The sequence below is a fragment of the Schistocerca cancellata genome, chromosome 1 (assembly GCF_023864275.1).
Source record: "Schistocerca cancellata isolate TAMUIC-IGC-003103 chromosome 1, iqSchCanc2.1, whole genome shotgun sequence".
NCBI lineage: Eukaryota > Metazoa > Arthropoda > Insecta > Orthoptera > Acrididae > Schistocerca > Schistocerca cancellata.
In genome coordinates this window covers 1005553866-1005578718 of record NC_064626.1, presented here as the reverse complement: position 1 = coordinate 1005578718, position 24853 = coordinate 1005553866, and the positions used below count along the sequence as shown (strand labels likewise).

Genomic DNA, 24853 nt, shown 5'->3' with positions numbered 1-24853 from the left:
ACCTACCTATGCACAACAGCATCATCAGCAAAAGCCTCAGACCTTTACTCACCCTGCCTGTCAGATCATTTAAGTGTATAGCTCCCATGCAGCTTAGTCTAAGTATATAGTGTCACAGTATTTCGTCAGGCACATTCGAACCCAGTTTCCGCTATGCAATCCTGCCGTTAGCTCAACAGATTCGTACAAAGTACTATGCTTTCCACTGGCATGTCCACCACATTTTCTTTTTCGTAGCCAGTATCGCCAACAACCCACATGACAGATAACTTCCAAAGTTAGTTATTATTGTTATCGTCATCATCATGAAACGACTAATTGTGTCTTTCAGCTTTCAGTCAGTTGGCCACTCATTCTGAATGTATTATCTACTTTTAACATACACAGATGTTGTAGCTTTGTAGTTATTTCTCCTCTATAATAAGTAATTAGTTTTAAATGTTCATTACTATTCATGAATAATTCTGACGTGTCTGAGCAACAACTGTTGTTTTCAGTGTTAAAAAAACTAATTCTTGGATAGATATCGTACAAGAAACAGTGCACTGTATAGCATTCTTGGGCACATCAAAATAAAAAAAAATTAAAAAATAAAATCTAAATCAGGAATCTAACTCCCAAATTCGAGTCTTCTAACTCTAAACTCTACTCACTGCACTAATTCGGCAGCATATTTAAGCAGCATTGAATGAAGATACTTGCTGTACATATAATTACAGTGCTAACAAACTGTCTTTGTCGTCAGTTCACTACCGAAAATATGCATTGGATGAAATTTCGTTACAGACATTTTTGTACTGTTATTATGCAAGGATTCGCGATTTAGTGTCGGACAACTGGAATTTTTGTTCATTCTGTATGTATCCATTATACACTATGAGTTAAATAAGCTTCTTTAGTGATAAGCCACACTTTTTCAGCCATTATGGAGAACAAATATGTTACTGGTCTGCAAATATGGAGGATGTGTGAGAATTACCTGTTATTTTAAATTTATGTGCGATATGCCTCTAACAGTACCAGTGCATAAGATATTACAAATGAATTTAGCTGTCACTGGCATTGGGATATCATGTCCATCTTCAGATGGCTACACTTGTTGTACTTCAGTGTTATTTTCATCAGCAGCATGTCGACCACTGCTGCAATTATTCTACAGTTTTCTCTCGCTTTGATTTTCTCTCAGTTTATTCCTTATGTGATTCTGGAAGGAACCACATATACAGGGTGGTTCACCTGCCCCTACAGATAGGTTTAATGCAACCTGCAATGCCTTCAAGAACCACATGTGAGATTTACATATTCTCTCACTCGCTATACAAAAATGGTCAGCCCTACAGAAATTGTGAACAGAATCTTTTTGTACGAGATTTGATGCCCTAGTACGATACTTTGTCGCCAGAGGCAAAGGTTTCCGAGTTATTCAAGGAAAAGTGCATTTGAAAGTTATTGAAGGTCACTTCTGAACGTTTTTCTTGAGTAATTCAGAGACTATTGTCTCTAGCGAAAACGAATCTCTGCACAAAATTTAAGTTCACTAAATTTCCTATGAAAAGATCCACTTCATGTCTTTATTTTATTTTATTTTTAGGATTAATAGTTTTTGTGTGGCGAGCGAGAGAATATGAAAATCTCGCATGTGGTATTTGAAGGCGTTTCGGGTTGTGTAAAAACTGTGGATAGGGGGCAGCTGACTCACCGTGTACATCACACAAACATTGTGGCACAATTATAGCCATAGATTTCCGTATAACATTCAAATGGTTCAAATGGCTCTGAGCACTATGGGACTTAACAGCGGTGGTCATCAGTTCCCTAGAACTTAGAACTACTTAAACCTAACTAACCTAAGGACAACACACACATCCATGCTCGAGGCAGGATTCGAACCTGCGACCGTAGCAGTCGCGAGGTGCCGGACTGCGCGCATAGAACCGCGAGACCACCGCGGCCAGCCCGTATAACATTCTTACAAGTATTGTACGTCATTGAACCCATTTAAAATGGTAAAAGGGAAGGCAAGTTTCAAAAGAGTGGAAACGTCGCGGAAGAGTGGAAGATTCATTCTGAAGAGCAGCAATTGTTTACACTGCCTGCCCAGGTTACGAGAATTCATACGATATAGCTTTTACTATTGTAGCTCACAAGTAAAGACGCCATGCGAGTGACAGCAGCTCAAGAGGTAACAAGTAGCATCAATGAGAAAAGTGCAGAGGAACTACACTGTGGCCCCCTGTCGTATGTAATTTAGATTAATATTTGATTATCGGTTACACTGAGGGAACGTGTTACAACTCTGAATTTGTACAGCAAGAATTCTCTTACGTTTTCAAAAAATTATGTGGAGATACACACCTACAATATATTAACCATAAAATGCTTGGCCAAATAGGTACGCCATATTTCGTCAGTGGGACCTTAATAAGCAATCTTGACTTCTTTTCTTCAGACGTTACTAGTACATATCTAACAAAAAAATGGTTCAAATGGCTCTGAGCACTATGGGAGTTAACTTCTGAGGTCATCAGTCCCCTAGAACTTAGAACTATTTAAACCTAACTGACCTAAGGACATCACACACATCCATGCCCGAGGCAGGATTCGAACCTGCTACCGTAGCGCTCGCACGGTTCCAGACTGTAGCGCCTAGAACCGCTCAGCCACCCTGGCCAGCACGTATCTAACACATTAATCTATGTCTGTTAATTAATATCGTGTCATATAGCGCGATGCTACTGACATGTTACATATTCAATTAACCGTTATTATGTAATTTCCTAGAATACCGTAACACTAAAACACAAATGGCATATCTTGTACACGAATATTTTATACTATGAACAAGCAGTAAGGGAAACTAAAGAAACATGTGGAGTAGGAATTAACGTCCAGGAAGAAAAAATAAAACCATTGAGATTTGCTGATCACAAAGTGGTTCTATCAGAGAGAGCAAAGGACCTGGAAGAGCAGGTGAAGGGAAAGGACAGGGTCTTGAAAGGAGGACATAAGATGAACATCGACAAAAGCAAAACAACGATAATGGAATGTATTCGAATTAAATCAGGTGATGCTGAAGGAATTAGATTAGGAAGTGAGACACTGAAAGTAATAAATGAATTTTTCTGTTCGAGAAGCAAAATAACCGATGATGCTCGAAGTAGAGAGGATATAAAATGTAGACTGGCTGTAGCAAGGAAGGCGTTTCAGAAGAAGAAAAATTTGTTAACATCGAGTACAGATTCAACTGTCAGGAGGTGCTTTCTGAAAGTATTTGTATGGAGTGTAGCCTTGTATGGAAGTGAAACATGAGCATTTGAAATCTGATGCTACAAAATAATACTGAAGATCAGATGGGTAGATCATGTAGTTTGTGAGAAGGTACTGAACAGAATTGGGGAGAAGATAAATTTGTGGTACAACCTGACTAGAAGAATGGATTGGTTGGTAGGACACATTTTGAGGCATCAACGGATTACCATTTTAGTAATGTAGGGAAGAGTGGGGGGTGGGGGCAAAAATCGTAGGGAAAGCCCAAGAGATTAATACAGTAACAGATTCAGAAGGATGTAGGTTGCAGTAGTAACTCGGAGATAAAGATGCTTGCACAGGATAGTGAGAGCAGAACCAAACCAGTCTTTGGACTGAATACCACAACAACAGCACGTAAACGACCAGCGCCTTATGCCAACCTCAGTCGGAAGTAGCATCACTGTGATGTTCTGGAGGCGCATAATGCTACTTTCAGTTTTCTAGACACATGTCGCTCTGAGATCTGTTCCGCAAGAAGAATGAAACTTCCTGTCGATACCACCATTCAGAGCATTACACATTGCTACTGAAGTTATAAGTACTACAAAAAAACCAACAAACGTAATTAACACATTAACACATGTTCTAAATCAACTGTGTTTTAGTGTTCTATTTAAGTTGTGTTTCCTAATTTGATTCAATTTCTTTATATTCGATATAGCAGAAGATCGTCGTTAATTTTATTATGTTTATATAAGCTGTAATTACTAGATGATCGAATAATAGTACATTGCGTGGCTTCTATAGAAATGTAAGAGTGGCTCTTTATAATTCTTAATAGAAACAATGTTGTTCCACAGAGACGTATCCCTGACGTGATCTCACAGCGCTTGTATCCAGTTATACGAACATATATGCTGCTTGGTACAAACGCGAAGTAACACCGAGCGTCTGGTAAATGTAATGTCGACAGACGCTCATGTTTTAGTTAATGTAAGTGTAAACGTGCAATTCTATGGTATAAAATATACCAATATACAAACTACAGAATTAACTACGACTTCATGTATTGACAAAAAATTAAGTATTTTGGTACTTCGCTTTTCATTGTCAGACAGAATTACAGATGTTTCGTAGATATCTGTGAAGTTATTATTTGCTTTTAGCAATACATTCTGGCTTTGTTTTTCATTCTGTTGCATTTGGATCATCCCTTTAATCATCGGTTAGAGACTGCGCCTCAATCAAGACAGTTTCTTTACAAGGAAAAAAGAAGGAGTGGTATTATTAGGATTTCAACATCGTCTTGGGTTATCTGTTGCCCTCCTTAAAGAATCTTTCTGTAATATGACTGGCCGGCCGGGGCGGCCGAGCGGTTCTAGGCGCTACCACTACGATCACAGGTTCAAATCCTGCCTCGGGCATGGATGTGTGTGACGTCCTTAGGTTAGCTAGGTTTAAGTAGTTGTAAGTTCTAGGGGACTGAAAACCTCAGAAGTTAAGTCCCATATTGCCCAGAGCCATTTGAACCATTTTTTTGTAATATGATTTAGCTAAGACCACAGTCAGAATACTGTATACTGAAAAATTTTGCTTTGCACTTGTCTTTTGACCAGTTGCTGGGAAGATAATTAGGAACTCTAATCCAGCTGTGCTGAAATGAAACATAGAGACAGTAGGCGGTGATTTTGCAGGAAAATCCATCCGTTCTCTCACTTGGAATTACACAAAGCACGAAGTACCTTTACCAGAATTTCAAGACGGAATAGTTCTCATCAATTAACCAAACACAAAGCGCAAAGTTACATGAACATTCCAATGCGTAGTCGGGGAGCGGGAGGGGCGGGGTTAACATCTGGCAAAAGTCGAGGTCATTACAGACACATAATACGGCCGGAATGGAGAAGAGGTAGTAAGTAAATTAGAAAAACCCTTGTTTAAAAAACAAGTCCTGCATTGTTGTTGTTGTTGTGGTCTTCAGTCCTGAGACTGGTTTGATGCAGCTCTCCATGCTACTCTATCCTGTGCAAGCTTCTTCATCTCCCCGTAACTACTGCAACCTACATCCTTCTGAATCTGCTTAGTGTATTCATCTCTTGGTCTCCCTCTACGATTTTTACCCTCCATGCTGCCCTCCAACACTAAATTGGTGATCCCTTGATGCCTCAGAACATGTTCTACCAACCGATCCCTTCTTCTAGTCAAGTTGTGCCACAAACTTCTCTTCTCCCCAGTCCTGTTGTAAGTAGGCTGTTTATGTTTTCTTATCGGCAACGTTACGTAGCGCTCGGTATGAAAATCACTGGCTGTGCTGTATGCAGTCTGTAGCTAGTTTGCATTGTTGTCTGCCATTGTAGTGTTGGGCAGCGGCAGCTGGATGTGAACAACGCGTAGCGTTGCGCAGTTGGAGGTGAGCCGCCAGCAGTGGTGGATGTGGGGAGAGAAATGGCGGAGACTTGAAATTTGTAAGACTGGATGGCATATATATTATGATTATTAAGGTAAATACATTGTTTGTTCTCTATTAAAATCTGTCATTTGCTAACTATGCCTATCAGTAGTTAGTGCCTTCAGTAGTTTGAATCTTTTATTTAGCTGGCAGTAGTGGCGCTCGCTGTATTGCAGTAGTTCGAGTAACGAAGATTTTTGGTGAGGTAAGTGATTTGTGAAAGGTACAGGTTAATGTTAGTCAGGGCCATTCCTTTGTAGGGATTTCTGAAAGTCAGATTGCGTTGCGCTAAAAAATATTGTGTGTCAGTTTAAGAACAGTCATGTATAAATGTTCAAAAGGGGACGTTTCACTGTTCAATACCTCCTCATTAGTTATGTGATATGCCCATCTAATTTTCAGCATTCTTCTGTAGCACCACATTTCGAAAGCTTCTATTCTCTTCTTGTCCAAACTATTTATCGTCCATATTTCACTTCCATACATGGCTACACTCCATACAAATACTTTCAGAAACGACTTCCTGACACTTAAATCTATACTCGATGTTAACAAATTTCTCTTCTTCAGAAACGCTTTCCTTGCCATTGCCAGTCTACATTTTATATCCTCTCTACTTCGACCATCATCAGTTATGTTGCTCCCCAAATAGCAAAACTCCTTTACTACTTTAAGTGTCTCATTTCCTAATCTAATTCCCTCGGCATCGCCCGACTTAATTCGACTACATTCCATAGTCCTGCATTATCTGGAGTGATTTGTGGATAACCTCATTCAGGATTGACAAACGGGTAGGAGACAAATTCGTTAACTGCCGCTTGTCTATTGTCGGAGCTTTTATACCCTTACGAGATAAGACAGAGAAGCGCCGCAGTTAATCTGTGGTGCTCAGTGAAAGAGTACGAGGGAGGAAAATAGCCGGGCAGTGCGCGGCCGTTCACTTGGTAGCCACGGCGATAGATTATCCGTGCGGGATCGCGGCAGTGCGTTAATTACCAGACGCTCTCGTTAATATTCAGCCGAGTGGAGGCCGAACTGAGGGCAAGGGGTGGCGCCTCGGCCGCCGGACGCCCAAAATTGCCGAGCCCGCGTCCACTCGTCCCTATGCTAAGCTCGCCACCGCTAATGATATATCGGCGGGCAGCCGGCCGGCCCGTAAATCTGGCGCCAGCCAGATAAGCAGGCGGCTGGCAACAAGTAGGCAAACAACTTGCTTATCGCTCGCGCAACAATTATCGCGGCGCGCTCTGCATTATGCATCAGGACGGCGCGGCGTGGCCTGCACTTCGGCAATCACTTAGGCCGCCGCGCAACTTGCCCGCATTGCGTGCTGCGCCGCGCTGAGCTGCGTCCACTCCGGAGCGCAGGCCCATTAAGTCGCGCTCCCAAACTTAGAACGCAGCACTGTGAGAGGCTAGCTATCCTGCTACCAGTCACCCGTTACAGCCAGTAGATTTTATTAGCTCTCCTCCACACCTCACCAACAAGGTGCTGAGGTTGAGTTGTTCAGAGAACTTATGTCTACCGTATTCGAGAGCTCCATGCACACTTCTTGACTTGAAACTATATATTTTATTCTTTTTCCTTTAATTTTCTTTTTCATTATTGGTTTCGGCTCAATATAAACAATCGTCAGACGTCTAGGCAGTGATACTGTGCAAAATTCAATATTCTTATATTACCTTAGGACAATCAAACGTCAACTGTACCTGCAGAAATCTGATTGCATTGGTTACAGGAGCAATCTGTCCAACTTATAGACAATAAATTTACATGCTACACCGCAAGGTATTGGGTGCAGTCCATATTATTAATATAGTCTTCAAGGTTACTACCAACGGATGGTGTCTGGTACATTTCTCACATTTGAATAGAAGATATATACCCACACTGATATAATAATATTTTTGTATTTCTTGAGAATACTGTTCTCGGAAGTACTTAATCAAAAGGTGTGGTTTGTCAAGGTTAAAAAGCTTTATAAACATAACTAAACTTTTTTGTAATTTAAACAGTTGATGGCTTACGTATCCATTGCGTTACTGGAGGCCTATATTCCTTGCAGCATGCTTCCTTATGGGGCCGTTGCCTTGGTGTGAATAATTTCAACGTGTTTTCGTCTTGCATGTTGCTATGGGTTTATTCATCTATTGCTATTTTTTATTTGTAGTTCACCATTGGCCGCGCGGGATTAGCCGAGCGGTCTGAGGCGCTGCAGTCATGGACTGTGCGGCTGGTACCGGCGGAGGTTCGAGTCCTCCCTCAGGCATGGGTGTGTGTATTTGCCCTTAGGATAATTTAGGTTAAGTAGTGTGTAAGCTTAGGGACTGATGACCTTAGCAGTTAAGTCCCATAAGATTTCACACACATTATTATTAGTTCACTGTTGATATGTCAGTTTACACATTGTCATTTCGTCATCCGGAGATAGTGAGTGGAGCTGTGAACGCTAGAAAATGGAGTTCCAAGAGGATAAATCGGAACATTTTTGACACTTCTGTTTGAGTTCAATAGAAAGATGACAGCAGCAGAGGCAAGCGGAACATTTCCACCGTGTATGGAGATAATGCCACTGGACAGAAGGCAGCAAGAAAATGATTTTCTCTCTATAAGGAGGATCGTTTTACATTAATGACGATCCAGGTTCAGGAAGAACTTCGGGGTTTGATGAAGATCGTTTATAATCGTTAATTGGCAATGATCCATGGCAGTGTTCTCGAGAACGGGCAAATGTGATGAACTGTTATCATTCCACCATTTTGTGACATTTGCATGCAATGGTGAAGATTCGAGAATCGGGTCTATGAGTACCGAATGATATAAACAAAAACAGTGGGTGGCCATTTGTGTAGTTCTGGTTGCTTTTCATCAATTGGCTCATGAACAACATCGAAAGTTCCTGTCTTGCATCGTTACTGGTGACTAGAAACCGTGTCTTTATGCTAACATAAGAAAAAGAATTGAATTGTAACGCCCAAACAAATCAGCAACACCGCGTACAAAAGATAATAGTATGCATCTGGTGTAACAGCAACGGTGTGATGTGTGCGAATTACTTCCCCGATGTGCAAGCATCACTGCTGACGTTTACTGTCAACAACTAAAAAGTTTTGCAGACGCAATCCAAGAATGCGACCAGGGAGATTGCATAAAGTGGTGCTACTCCACGATAACGTTCTCCCGCTATCTGCTAGACCGACAAAAACACTATGTGGGAGTTGAGAAGTTATTCCGCACCCACTTTACTAACCGGATCTTGCGCCCTCGGATTTTCACCTTTCCCTCTCTATCGAACAGCCTTCAAGGGTCTTCCTTTCCGCAATCGAAAAGTTACCCTAGTGATGGCAGATTGTTGTTAATAGTGAAGGAGAATATATTATTGATGACTGCGTCTCTGTTATGAGTATCTGTTCAATTTATTAGATTTATGGAAAAACACCGACCCAACAACTCTGTTTTATTCAAATTTGACAAAAGCACTAGTCGCCATCTGTTAGTAGTAGCCTTGTGGGTTATTTTAATAGCATGGAGTCCACCAAATAAATATTTTATCTTGTGATGTAGAACGTAAATTTTGCTAATAAGTTGAATGGGTTGCTCATGTAACCAAGATAGGTCCGGTGCATCTGCTGTCTGATGGTGGTATGGTGTAATAACATCGTTGTATTTAGTAGAGTAATTAAGTTACTGTTGTCTATAGATCTGAGGATGGTTCATGTTGAACCTAAACAGCGTATTTTAATCAAATTTAAGCAATCCAGACGGTCAATAAAAAATTCCCGTGCTTGCGGATTTTTTCCAAGAACATTATGTCGTTTTTGCCTCTTGACTTGTAGACTTAGAGAAATAGACAATTCTTTTCTTTGTTTCCCTGCTTTCAATACGACGAAGAGCATTGTTGCAAACGTGGTTAATAGTTCATCTTAAATGCAATGGAATCATCGCTGACACTCATGGACCAGCACAGTTTGCTATTCAGGTGCGTGAATTTCTTGATGAACATTTTTGAAGTCGCAGACAACGCATTATGGCAATAACAAAGTCCGATGTGGCACAACGTCTGTACAAAACAAATGAAGAATTGCATGAAAGTGTTGAGGCAGCCTTTCTTGAGATGCTCTTTGCCACTTGTCAAGCAGCAGTTGGAGAGGCCTAGATCTCTGTCTAACGCAGATTGGTGCACATACATATCCACTGGATACATGCTTTATGTGTGTATATACTGCAGTATACAATCACTGTTTTGACTTACAGGTAAAACTCGCGGAAAATAAGGTTACACTGACGAAAACCTCTAGTGTGGTGAGGCAAAGGTTAGCACACTGAACGCGAATTCTAGAGGATGTCAGTTCAAATCCGCGTCTGTCAATCCAGATTTAGGTTTGCTACGATTTCCTTAAATCGCCCTATGCAAATGCCGGAATGTTTCCTTTCAAAGAGCACAACCGATTTCCTTCCACATCCCTGAAACATTCCCAGCTTGTGCTCCGTCTTCAGTCACCTACATATCGATGGGACGCTACATTCTTATCTTCCTTCCTCTTTCCGGGGCAGGACGCATTCCTCTCCTGGGTGCTGGAAGAGTCCACCTCGTTGTTCCGAATGGGTAGCCACTACAGTTGCTGGTGCCAGTTACTGTCTCTTACTAGCATGGTACCATAGTCTTTGCTCGCCGTAGATGCGCGGAAGTCTCTTCATAATTAGATGCGGTTAAATGCAGATCAAATAAATTTATATAAGAAGGGGAGAAATAGAAAGGAAAATCTTATTAAAAGTATGCTTCAAAGAGTTGCAGGAACCGCTGTCTATGTTCATTTTAACTGAAGACATTGAAATATCTCTAAAACAACATATCGGATTATAAAATGTTATAATTCCAATTTGTTTGTTTCGGATGGGGACATCCAATGACACTACATTCGACCCGCCACCCAACCCTTTACGTGTGTCGCGGGTGGCATCTTTGAAATCTTCAATGGGAGCCCACGTTTTTTATTGCAGATTATGATTATAAAGTAAAATCTACATCGGTTTTGTGTGAAGCATTTTCTTCGTTTCGTCACAGATGACACTGTAATCGTAGGAATAGTAATGGATACATAATCGTAATTTACGATATGCTACTCAATGGCCCTTGAATATACAATAGCACGTGGGACCCCATATCCATCCTGCGAGCGTAGGACAGGCCAGTATTTCATAATTTCTAATTGTAAACCCTATCACAACGTTCTATATAGGGACTAACAGACGCGTCACCGTGGCCAAGTAGCGAACTACGAAATGTTATAAAAGACAGTACACTGCGACCGGAGCTCATGTAACATGTAGACGTAGAACAGATAGCGGCTCTTAACGTTAAAATACTTGCGCAATGTTTATTGTCTGCACGCCTACGTATCATTTGGAAAACAGACGTGCAAGTGGACGCTGAATACTGCAGCCACAGAAGGAAAAACTAAATGATCATGTTTTGCAGAGAATGTATGAGAAATATTGAAGCTGTTGCTACCTTGTATGCCGAACATTTTCCAGAGAATCCTCGCTCTCGTTCGTTCTTTTACAAAGTTTTGAACGCCTTTATGTCTGATGACAGCGTACAGATAGGCAAAAGGAACTGAAGCAGACGTGTTACAGAAGAAGCTAACAAAATAGCTGTACGAGGGGCAGTCACGGATAAGCGCCCGGCAATTACACTGCGATTCCCGTATATCCGTACGTAGTATTGTCACAAAACTGCATTGCCACAAGTGTCATCCGTATCGCGTATCAAGGACTTCATGACGCCGATTTCCATAACCGGGTAGTGTTTTGTGAATGGGTGCGTCAAGAAATGCAAACGGCTCCCACGTTCTTTTCCGAAATACAATTTTCCGATGAGTCTACATTCACAAATCATGGTAGTGTTAATCGGTATAGCATGCACTACTAGAGTTGACAATCTCCACTAGCTACTGCAAGTTGACCATCAACGTCCTCGGTCGGTTGACGTATGGTGTGGCATCGAGGGGAACGAGCTCATAGGTCCGTATTTTATCGACGGCACGTTGAATGGACGCAAATATCGTCACGAACTACTGGTACTACTGTAGGATACCGTTCTGGACGTTCGACAACGTATGTGGAATTAACATGGCGGTTTCCCAGTGCATTAAGCGGTTGAAGTATGAGAGGTATTAGACCGTGTTTACACTTTTAGGTGTATCGGCAGAGGTGACCCTACTAATTGCCCGCTAGGTCGCCGGATTTGACGTCGCCGGATTTCTTTCTGTGGGGATATTTAAAAGATAAGGTGTATCAGCAACCGTGTTTACACTTTTAGGTGTATCGGCAGAGGTGACCCTACTAATTGCCCGCTAGGTCTCCGGATTTGACGTCGCCGGATTTCTTTCTGTGGGGATATTTAAAAGATAAGGTGTATCAGCAAGTGCCAACAGGCCATGAAGACGTGGTGGACAGCATCATAAACGCCTGGGCTGTCATTCCCGCCGATATGCTTCTGTCCTGTGTACGGTCATTTGAAAAGCGGATCACTAAGTGGACTGAACTTGGCTGTGCTACGGTTGGACCCTTACTCTAATTGGCAAAGTACATGTAGCGTTCGCCTCGAGCCACGTCCACAGTGGCGGCCGAGTAGCCCTCTGTTCCATACGTCTGAGGAATACAACGTTGAAAACGGGGTTTCCAGTTAGAGAGTTATGAAATTCTGTCGCGTCCTACATTCGCAGCGTGCAGGTGGGGTTCCGCGTACTATTGGATATACAACCTCTGCTGAGCCACGTAAATTACGATTGTGTACCTATTTTCATTCCTCTGATTACAGCCCCATTTGTGGCGAAATGAAGGAAATGCTTCAGACAAAACATATGTACATTTTGACGTAGACTCGTAATCTACAATAAAAAAGCGGAGGTTCCCATTGAATATTTCAAAGTTGGCTCCACATACCCACGCACGGGATAAGGTGGGGGTCGAGTGTGGTGTCATTGTATAACCCTCTCCAAGAGAAACAAATTGGAATTACAACTTTTTTTGATCCTATGCGTACTTTTCCAGATATTTCAATGCATTCACTTACAAAAACACCATTTATATATACGTATACTGGTCGGACTTGTTTTCCTTTGGTGATCTTCTCCGTATGTCTTTATTTCTTTCTTGTACTTTAATGCGATTTTTAACGTCTGTATTTTTTGAATTATTGGGCGTACTGGCATAACCTGATCATAGGTTACAGGTTATGCGCCACATGCTTTTGTCCATAGCCTTCAGTTTTCGAATTGCACCTCGTCTACATCACGGTGGAACCAATGCCACTACTGCTGCTCCTCCCCTAATGCGCCATCTGTGCAGGTACAAGGCGAATCAGCGAATTATTATCGTGCGGTCTGTTGGGAGTCCCAGAATACACTGTGGAGTACGCTACAGATTACTCGGTCGTAACTACCTTGTCTCCTGTTCCGTTCCAAGAATAGCTGATTCCACTGCACTCTTTAAAAATCTAAGGTAAAGAAGGTGGTAGAAATCAGTTCATTGGTAGGCTCCTGGTAAAATGCTACAAATCTACAAAGCTTAGTTAAAACACTTTCGTTTATCCCATCGTTCAAAATTGCTCTAGTGTATGGGATCGATACCAAATAGCACTGACATCTATAGTGAAACCTTACAAAGAAGGGAAGCACGAATGGCCACAACTTAGTCTGACTCATAGGAAAGCGACAAGGAAAAGCTGACAAATCGGAATTGGTAAACGGGTGAAGACAGATGCCCATTACCCTGCGAAAGCCTGTTTATAAAGTTTCTAGAGACAGCATTAAATGAGGAATCTAGAATTATGCTAGAATTCCATACATATTGCTCCCAGAGGGATCGCGAGGACACGATTAGACTCATTACAGCAGTGACATAGGCGTCTGAAGAGTCATTCCTCAGAGCTACATGCTTGAGTGGAACGAAAGAAATCTTAATAGCAGCCACAGTGATAAGTTACGCTCTGCCATGCATATCACATTCGTTTGCAGAACATGTGTATAGAAGGGAGATGCAGATGTGAATGTTTGCCTGGAGTGTAGACAGCCCGCACAACTGTATTACACGGTTGCAGTCTGTGGACTCAATCTGCGAATGTATTGTAGTTCATTCATACAACGTAGGTTTTCACGGCCGGCGTCTTCTTTAGTTAAAACTCCCGGCCACTCAGCCCGTAAGTTTCAACTGAAGGATCTGGTTGATGTTTTGATGCAAATGAAAGTGTCTTTTCTCCTACTGAATGATATACTGGGAAGGGGCAAAAGACTAAGCTAACTTTGCCAATTTTTATTCTATCTGGAATACAATGACCTTAGATTAATACAACATGCACATCGACGATGTACAGTTCTTACATTGCACTTTTACTTCACCATATGTGAGATTCATAATTCGCATTTTTTCGCAGCCTCATTCTGTGATGCATTTAATGAAGAAATATGTGCTGTGTAAACTATCATCACAGTGTAAACAGACAGACAACCTTGCCGCCAGGTGATATGGAAGCAAACACTTACTGAACTAGCGGTCTTCCCCACAACAAATTCTCAGCCTTCTAAGTCTGTCTATCTATATCAGTGACTATCACAGAACCCGATACCCGGCGCCAGTTGCAGGCTGCCAGCTAATGGCTTCCAAGAATATACATATATATAATCAAATATTTCGAGCAATTATTGAGCTAATTTAAAATTCTGACATTATGTTTTCAGTAAGAAGTATAGTCTTATGTGAAAACATTCAGAAACTGCGAGTTTGTCTTAGGTAGCGTACCTGACAGCTCACAAATGCAAAGATTATATGCATCCAATGTTTCGGAATGAGAGCACTTAGTGACTTCCAGTAAACATTACACCCTATTTTAAAGCCTTACGAAACATTTTCTCGCTGACATCCCCCACAAAATTACGAAAGGAAAAAAGTTTATAGCTTGCTGCATTGTTGATGTTCATGCTGTAAAACTTCAGCATCAAACATGACGTTTTATCAGAATGTAAAATTCTCAGAGGATTCGGCCATTTGCAACAGTGGTCGAAGCGTCGGAGGATTTCGCATATTGACAATGCAATCACATACCCTACAGAATTTTATTGACAACTAGCTGAGTACCTAGCGTTTCTCGGTTAAGTATTTATTCCAATCATCTGTTAGTCCATCTCCTGCTTCCCTCTCTCTCTATCCATCTCCCCCTCCTCCCCCTCTCTCTGTCCATCTCCTGCCCCTTCCCCTCTGAACATCTGCTCCACCTCCTCTCTCTGCCCACCTCCTGCACCCACCACTCTCTGCCCATCTCCTCCACACCTCTCCATACCCATTTTTGTCCTGTCCTTCTCCCTATTCATTTCTCTCTTCCCCTACTCCCTGCTCATCTGCTTCCCGCCTCTCTGTCCACCTGCTCCCCTCTCTCCTCTCTCTTCAGCCACTCTAAGTCCAGTCCCTCCTCCCCTTTCTTGTTATCCATCCCCTGCCCATCTTACATCTCCTGTTCTAGCTCTCTGTGTCCTATTCTCCCTCCTCTCTCCCTGTCTATCTCCTCCCCCTATTGGTATTGATCTCCTTCTCCCTCTGTCCACCTCGTCCTCTTTCCTTTCTGTATACATCACCTCCCCTCTGTCTGCATCTCTGTGCATCTCCTCCTCCTCCTCACCCTAGCCCATTTCTTCCTCCCCCTATCTCTGTCTGCCCTCTATCCATCTCCTTCTCTTCTCTCTCTATGTCAACCTACTCCTCTTTCCTTTATCTTTCCATTTAACCTTCTCCCTCTCTCTGTCCATCCATTCCTCCCCCTCTTGCCTGTGTCCATCTCCTCCTTCCCCCTCTCTATGTGTCCATCTCCTCCACCCCTTCTTTCTCTTCTAGTTATCACCTGCAACACGATACACTTGTTCTTACCCGCCACAGTATTTATTTCTAGATAGTAAGTAACATGTATACCAAATGTGGTCGATAATGATCCAGGCGTTTAAGCGGAGCTATTTACCCACAGCTTTGCAAAAGTACACGCATTTAAGATATATTTCAAATGTATTTAAAATATTTCACACATATTTGTACACATATCTCACCTGTATCTGTACCGAATTTCAATTTCACCCAGCTCAATGTTTATGATGTCATATTTCCTCAGTCATGTCACATAACCATATAATATTACAGATACGTCCAGTGATATATGTGGGCACTATGTGCGAAATTTTTGCGAAATGAGAAAGTAGTAAGGAAACAGTAAATTACAACATCAAGCATGATGCGGCAGTTTTTCAGTAACCTCAGTACTTCACGTCATATATCTTGAATTATGTGTCGTAGGATGACACAATTTTGCTGGCATATTCAATGGTATATGTGAATGTTGTCTGCAAAATGTTTCACTAAAACAGTTAGTGGTATGGAAGAAATATATTAAAACGGCAAGCCTGACGCAGCAGTTCTACTGCATACACAGCGAAAATGCAGTAAGCGATAAAATTTTTTCTTTCATCATTTTTTGGGGGTTGTGAGCGAGAAAAAGTGTAGTAAAGATTTGAAATTATGTGTAAGTTTATTGCAATTTGCTAAGCGGTTTCATTCTCAAGTATTGGATGAATATAATGTGGCTATTTGCACGTACTGAACTACACTACGTTTTCACCCCCACCCCCACCCCTTTGTTTGGTAGGTGGTTCGTACCTCCACAGCAACTTTCTCCAGGAATAAGTTGTATGTGTACCAAGTTTGATTGAAATTGTTCCAGTAGTTTTGGAGATGTGGAACATACGTGCATATATACAGACATTTTTATAATATGTATGGATGATAAGTTATATTTGTACTAAGTTTGGTTGAAATCGGCCCGGTAGTCTAGGAGCTGTAGAATATACATACATATATATTTTTTTATCACGTGTTTGGATTACAACCTCAGTGGAAACCTACGCTTACACGGCGTTTTAATGTATTGCTTCTTTACTATCGACTCTATTTTCAACGCTGTTTACAGACAGTATCCACATATAACATTGAATGTCCCTGTAAAATTACATCTTTGTACGGCACATAGTTTAGGACATTAAGATGCGTAAAAAAACAGCTTTTGCTTAAAATGGCGCGTAATGATACTTCATCAACAGGCATGACGTTTTAATTTACTACTAATTCTATTCGCAACAAGCTTTTCATAAAGTATTTACATATATCACTGATTGTACCTGTGAAATTATATCATTGTATGACTCACATTTCAGGAGATATAATGTCATAAACACTGCTTAAAGAGACCTGGACGTTATGGCCTGTAGTTTTTACTAGTATTTCTAAAAATAATAACTCGATAACTTTTATAGGTATTGGAATAAAACTTAAACCACATAATTCGTATATTGTGAACTCTATGTGAAAAAAATTAAAAACTAGAACATATAGTGGAGTAAATATCGATATAATCCCATGCAATCCAATTTCTGATTTTGTATATTTAAAAAAAATTTTTTTTAGAAGTCAATTTTTCTCCTACAAATTTAAGAACATATGACACGCTCCAGCTTAAAATATCTAATGCATTGTTGAATAATGTGGTTTCTCCTTGTTAGCAAGCACTATTTTACTATCCATACAAAATTTTGTTTCTGCAACATTAATATCAGATGTGATAATGGTACCTAAGTATACAAAAATGTTGATAACGAGAAATTGAAACTAAAGATTTGCATATCGTTTTCTTCTCAATGATAACATATTGCATCATTCCAGCTCCATAATCTTGATGATTCTGAGTGTCGTTTTCATCTTCTTTAGTTTTTATGTATTTTCTTTGTTAGTTTGTCCTTCTTTGTAATGCTTTCAACAGCTTCTGCAGCACAGTTTCTTGGTTTATTTAGTTATGTATATCACTGATGTTCCTCGAACCTCTCCTCGGCTTTTCTAGTAGGATTACCTCGAACTTACTCGTGAAACTAAATAGGAGACCGATATGGTGGAGCATACGTCAAGCTCCTGTGACAGAATAGTTAAGGAATCTGTCGAAATAATGATTTGAATTTCAAGCAGGAAGAAGAGAGGGGATCAGGGAAGGCGACCACTTTTCTAGCAGCGATTATGAGCTTCGATACTGAATTTGGACATACTGTGACTTCAGCATTCATTATGTGTCGTATTTTTCGGTTATTATGCCATTCACAGATTCGGCGCTGTTTTGTAGCCAAAATGGATGTGAAACATTACGGAACCGTGTCGGAACAGTGTCCTCAGTGTTTTCTCTGTCACTCCCTCATGCAGCCCTTAACGAACTGCAGATCACCTGGAGCGCCAATTCCGACACCAGTTCCCATAACAACATAAACATGACGGCAGTATAAGTGCTCATCACCCGTTCTTAAGTTCGCATAAACACGTCTCCCTCCTCAGATGTAAAACGGAATCACAACGGTAGCTTATCGCTTCCTGGGGACGAAGAAGACCCGTGATGGATAGCTGAATGTACAGGTTGAGGCAAACAAAAGTGGCCCGGAGAACAGAGTTCCAGGATAAAAAGGATCATAGGCGTCGGGTTGATTTCGTAGGACTCTGAAGCATTTTCTGGCGGTGTGCAGCCACATATTTCTGGTATGTGCGCACGTTTCGGAATGTCCTTTGACTTGTTTAAAGCAGATATTATCCGACGCCATTTTCTAACTAAACGTTGCATGGCACTATTTGCTGGCACTTTGACACCATTAAACTTCTCAGCTAACAACTGATTACACCGTTTCCACGATTTTGCTATCACGTGACTTTCCACAACGAACACACGCTGCACTGTTCTACCCACACTGAAACAACCCGAACTACGCTCTGAACCGGTGTGGATCACGTGGCGAGCGTGCCCGTGGTGTAGGTGTCACAGGGTGTTGTAACATGCATGCATTCAGGTCCAGTCGTGTTCACTCGTCCGGGCCACTTTTTTTTGCCCTATCCTGTGCATTCAGTTTCGCAAGGCAAACCAACGTAGTGCTCCCTGAACAACACGATCCAGGTCTACTGTAGGCATGGGTATCTATATTTATTCTTCGGACCTAAATACATCAGCTGAAAAAAGATAATACCCTTTTCAGCGACAAAATAGAGGAAAAATATGTGAAATTTCGAGGCGGAAACATATGTCCCCTCTAGCGGCTAGGAACATCTCAAACTCTAAGGGTTGCAACACTTCACCAAATGCAGTTACAGAGCTATGAATTCTGCTTTCCAATTGGCCTGACTACACAATAATGGCACAAAGTGAAGAGATGAGGACTGCCTTGCTTCAATCCTAGGCTATTAAAACCAGTTCCTAGAGGCCAGTTTCAGTTCGGTTTTGGCAGGCTTCCCACATTCATTGAATGATGGCCCTTGATCACGCTTTTTCCAAACAACCCAAAAAACGTAAGCTTTGAAAATACATTTTATTCAACTATATTTACGCCAGTCAACATGAAAAATAAAAAAAAGCAAGAAAGGAATGCAGTAAATCCATTAAAGTGATCAGAAGTGACGTTTCGTGAGCAATAAAGTGTTGCAGATGTCATCAAAGTTGAGTGTTTTCCAAAAAATCGTTCAGATGGCTCTAAGCACTATGGGACTTAACATCTGAGGTCATCAGTCCCCTAGACTTAGAACTACTGAAACCCAACTAACCTAAGGACATAACACACATCCATGCTCGAGGCATGATTGTAACCTGCGACCGTAGCAGCAGCGCGGTTCCGGACTGAACCGCCTAGAACCGCTCGACTACAGCGGCCGGCAGTGTTTTTCTCTTCGTGGAACTTTGAACTGGTACTTTGTTGGTTATTTTAGTTGACATCCGACTGAATTTTTATATTTTTAACTTTAGTGACAGCCTAATATTATCGGAATATAACAATTTTTTTGCAAATAGTTTCTACCTACATTTCATAGCTCATTGGTTATGCTAGGTATAAATTCAGATAATTGAATGACAATGGTCGTACTATATCGTCTCCATACTCATGTGTCCATACTCGTGTGGACTATTGAAACATGGATAACGTTTACATATGAAAGTAATCTACCTTAAAATTACCGTGCGGATATTTATCAATCAAGTAAGTATAATTAGTTTTGTATACTTTCTGTCAAAATTAGTGCTTCAGGAGCGACAAGTTTTTTTTTAATACATCACATCAGTTATACCAAAAACGGCAAGAATATTGCCACCTCTTTGGAAATATGTCGTCGGCCATTTCTTCAGAGCTACAAAACGCTGAGAGAATATCCTTATCAAAGAACAAACAGTGAAACCTCCGAAAAACATATGAGCATCAAAGAGGATAGCGAGCAGTCGAACTCGGCTGCAGGTCTGTCTGGAGTCCAGACAGCGAGTAAGTTGACACAGCTCGCAGCATCTGAAGTTACGATTATGTCGGCCATCGACTGTAGTGCATGAAATGGAATCAACAGCTCGACTGTAGCCACACTGTTAATCAGTCACGCCGAGAAAATCTGAAATATCGCACGGAAGAGCAGTTTCCAGATTCTAGAATAGATTTAGGTGTCACTGCCTCAGTGGTCCACGGGGTACGTAATTCTTTTTCTCTGTTGTTTGGTCGCAGACGAGTGGGTACTCACGTATGCCGGTGGTCTGGGCGTGGCAGAGCAGCTCCCAGACGCTGGAGTAGGTGCGGTTGTCCTTGCCGCAGACGCGCCGCCACACGGCAAACGCCAGCGCGCAGTGCTCCGGCTCCGGGTTAGCCGCGCATGCGCCGCGCCGCACGCTCAGGCCCCGCACTGCACACAGCAACACACCAACGGCAGCGTCAGTCATCACTGCTGCGTGAAGCACCCACAAGGGGAGGAGAAAACGAAATGAAGCTTCACTGGTGTTACAAAAAGGTACGGCCAAACTTTCAGGAAACATGCCTCACACACAAATAAAGAAAAGATGTTATGTGGACATGTGTCCGGAAACGCTTAGTTTCCATGTTAGAGCTCATTTTAGTTTCGTCAGTACGTACTGTACTTCACCGCCAGTTGGCCCAATTGAAGGAAAGTAATGTTGACTTCGGTGCTTGTGTTGACATGCGACTCATTGCTCTACAGTACTTGCATCAAGCACATCAGTACGTAGCATCAACAGGTTAGTGTTCATCACGAACGTGGTTTTGCAGTCAGTGCAATGTTTGCAAATGCGAAGTTGGCAGATGCCCATTTGATGTATGGGTTAGCACGGGGCAATAGCCGTGGCGCGGTACGTTTGTATCGAGACAGATTTCCAGAACGAAGGTGTCCCGACAGGAACACGTTGGAAGCAATTGATCGGCGTCTTAGGGAGCACGGAACATTCCAGCCTTTGACTCGCGACTGGGGAAGACCTAGAACGACGAGGACACCTGCAATGGACGAGGCAATTCTTCGTGCAGTTGACGATAACCCTAATGTCAGCGTCAGAGAAGTTGCTGCTGTACAAGGTAACGTTGACCACGTCACTGTATGGAGAGTGCTACGGGAGAACCAGTTGTTTCCGTACCATGTACAGCGTGTGCAGGCACCATCAGCAGCTGATTGGCCTCCACGGGTAGACTTCTGCGAATGGTTCATCCAACAATGTGTCAATCCTCATTTCAGTGCAAATGTTCTCTTTACGGATGAGGCTTCATTCCGACGTGATCAAATTGTAAATTTTCACAATCAACATGTGTGGGCTGACGAGAATCCGCACGCAATTGTGCAATCACGTCATCAACACAGATTTTCTGTGAACGTTTGGCAGGCATTGTTGGTGATGTCTTGATTGGGCCCCATGTTCTTCCACCTACGCTCAATGGAGCACGTTATCATGATTTCATACGGGATACTCTACCTGTGCTGCTAGAACATGTGCCTTTACAAGTACGACACAACATGTGGTTCATGCACGATGGAGCTCCTGCACATTTCAGTCGAGGTGTTCGTACGCATCTCAACAACAGATTCGGTGACCGATGGATTGGTAGAGGCGGACCAATTCCATGGCCTCCACGCTCTCCTGACCTCAACCCTCTTGACTTACATTTATGGGGGCATTTGAAAGCTTTTGTCTACACAACCACGGTACCAAATATAGAGACTCTTCGTGCTCGTATTGTGGGCTGCTGTGATACAATACGCCATTCTCCAGGGCTGGATCAGCGCATCAGGGATTCCATGCGATGGAAGGTGGATGCACGTATCCTCGCTAACGGAGGACATTTTGAACATTTCCTGTAACAAAGTGTTTGAAGTCACGCTGGTACGTTCTGTTGCTGTGTGTTTCCATTCCATGATTAATGTGATTTGAAGAGAAGTAATAAGATGAGCTCTAACATGGAAAGTAAGCGTTTCCGGACACATTGTGTGTGAGCAATGTTTCCTGAAAGTTTGGTCGTACCTTTTTGTAACACCCTGTATACGCCGTGTGGCTAGGGCCTCCCGTCGGGTAGACCGTTCACCTGGTGTAAGTCTTTCGAGTTGACGCCACATCGGCGACTTGCGTGTCGATGGGGGTGACATGATGATAATAAGGACAACACAACACCCAGTCCCTGAGAGGAGAAAATCTCCGACCCAGCCGGGAATCGAACCCGAGCCATCAGGTATGACATTCCGTCGCGCTGACCACTCAGCTACCGGGGGCGGACACTGGTTGAGATGGAACGTGAAGTTACAGGGGATAAAATTTGGAAATTTGTAGTAAGTTCCTATGGGACCAAACTGCTGAGGTCATCGTTCCCTGGACTTTCACGCTACTTAATCCAACTTAAACTAACTTACGCTAAGGACAACACACACACCCATGTCCGAGGAAGGTCTCGAACCTGCGACGAGGGGAACCGCGAGAACCGTGGCATGGCGCCCAAGACCGCGCGGCAAGGTAGTAATGGGATGGTTGTGTTTGACGGTCAACAACGCAGGTAAGGCACGTGTGGCGCTGGACTGTGAGAGTTCAATACGGAGCAGGCATCAGTGCAGGTTGTTTGCGAGAACAGTACTCTTCATATTTGCATTCAGAGGCCGAGGTCGATGTGCAATGAAAGACGTAGCAGAGTTCCAAAGAGGTCAGATTGTAGGGGCCCGATTAGCTGGAGCATCAGTAACCAAGACAGCCAACTTACTGAATGTTTCAAGAGCAACTGTTTCAACAGTCATGACAGCCTATACAAAACATGGAAAGACTTCATCCTGTAAACGTAATAGAGGGTGAAAATCGGAACTAAATGACAGACATCGTACGCCAACATGAATTGTGTCAAAACAACACAAAACTACGGAGGCTAAAGTGATTGCCATCTTCGAGACCAGTATCTATCGACACTGTCCGCCGAGGAATCCATAAAGCGAATATTCATGAACGAGCTGCTATACCGAAACCATTAGTGACGACAACCGACACAAAGAAGCGTAAAACATGGTGTCAGGAGCATAAATCCTGGACGGCTGATCAGTGGAAGCACGTCATGTGGCCCGACGAGTCAACGTTTTCGTTATTTCCAACATCGGGCGGGGTTTACGTCTGGAGAACTCCAAAAGAAACCTACAATCCTGACTGCTTGATTCCACCGGTTAAGCATGGAGGTGGCAGTGTGATGGCGTGGGCAGCCATCTCATGGTATTCTGCTGGTCCCATCATTACTCTCAAGGGCCGTATTACAGCCAACGATTATGTGAACATTTTAGGTGATCAGGTGCACACCGTGATTCAAATATTGTTCCCCAACAATGATGCCATATTTCAGAACGATGATGCACCCGTTCGCACAGCAAGGACAGTACAATAGTGGTATGAGGAGCATGCAACTGAACTGCAGCGTCTTCCCTGGCCAACACAGTCCCCGGACTTGAACATTATCGAACCCTTGTGGGCAGTATTGGATCTCAGACTCCGGAGCCGATTTCCGCCTCTCTCGTCACTACAGGAGTTAGAAGAAGTTTCAATCGAAGAGTGGCATAACTTTCCACTGGAGACTATGCAATCATTATATGCCAGTATTCAAAGAAGTATCGCAGCTGTATTACGGGCAAATGGGGCTTCTACTACTACTTAATAAATCATTCCCAAGTAAGTACAGGTGTTACATTATTTTGCCTATCCCCTGTATTTCACTGATTACAAAACAGGGTCAGAATTACAAAGAAGTCAGCTGTGTGAGCGGACTTATTATTAAGACGTTGCACCCCCTCTAACCTGGACGTATACCCCGATTCGCTTGGGAATGGTGCCATAAAGCCGTTCTATCCCTCCCTGAGGCAAGATAACCCACAGCAGTTGCAACTGGTCCTTCATATCCTAGATCAGGGGTTCTCAGACTTTTTGGCACAGTATATCACTTCATATTTTGAACAATTTACGCGTTCCACGATACCATCTTCACTTTTAACAAACCCTGAGGTGTGGCACGCGGAAGGGGGAGGGCTCGTGCAGGTTGAGCGACGACTGCCGCAAGGGTGAACAACGGTACGTGGGGAATAACTTTCGCCGTCTTGCTTAGTATTGACAACACACATTTAGTTTTTGTGTCGCGCCGAATGAGACAAACATACACATGATAAGGTTTCGTGGAACCACTTTTGCACAAATTCGCTCGAGTTCGCATGTGGTTCTCGTTTAACAGCGAAATAAGTGTACTCTTGCAGTTGAAATAAAGATGTTCCTTCAATATTATAAGAGATTTCAATTCTCTTTTACACCTTATTGTTGGATTACTGAACTTTTCGTATTTCTTTGATCCCTTTTTCCCCAAAAATTACTTGCACCGTGCCTCTAGCCACGGGCAGTAAGACCGACTCATCAGTTGTGTGAGGTTCCCCTTCCTCTGCAATTCTAAAACTAGCAAAAAATGAAACTTCATCACATTAGTGTGTGTTAATAAAATTTTCCATGCACATTGATTCTTTCTTTATAAAACTCAGATATCCCTTGAATAACGTTAATAGGTTTACCAACCATCTCAAAGTGCTTATAACGTTGATTGCGTTTTCATAAAGAAGGCTTCATCTTCTGATTTGAAACCATTTCCAAGCAAACAACGTATTGGGGAATTGGATTATCGCCGGTTTCTGTACCGGCTTTTGCTGTAAATGCAAACTGAAAGTAACTTTCATCATACAGGGCGACAATTATTAGACTATATGAAATAAAATCGCCATAACTTCTGA

At 42.4% G+C, this 24853-nt stretch overlaps 1 protein-coding gene across 1 annotated transcript in view; it reads right to left on the bottom strand.

Moving 5' to 3' along the window:
- The window catches only part of LOC126121327 (serine protease inhibitor dipetalogastin-like), a 219189-nt gene that overhangs the window by 121377 nt on the left and 72959 nt on the right, over positions 1-24853 (bottom strand). Inside the window, exon 3 of the mRNA XM_049915083.1 lies at positions 20312-20470. Coding sequence (XP_049771040.1) covers positions 20312-20470 — 159 coding nt within the window. The remainder of the gene's footprint in view (positions 1-20311; positions 20471-24853) is intronic.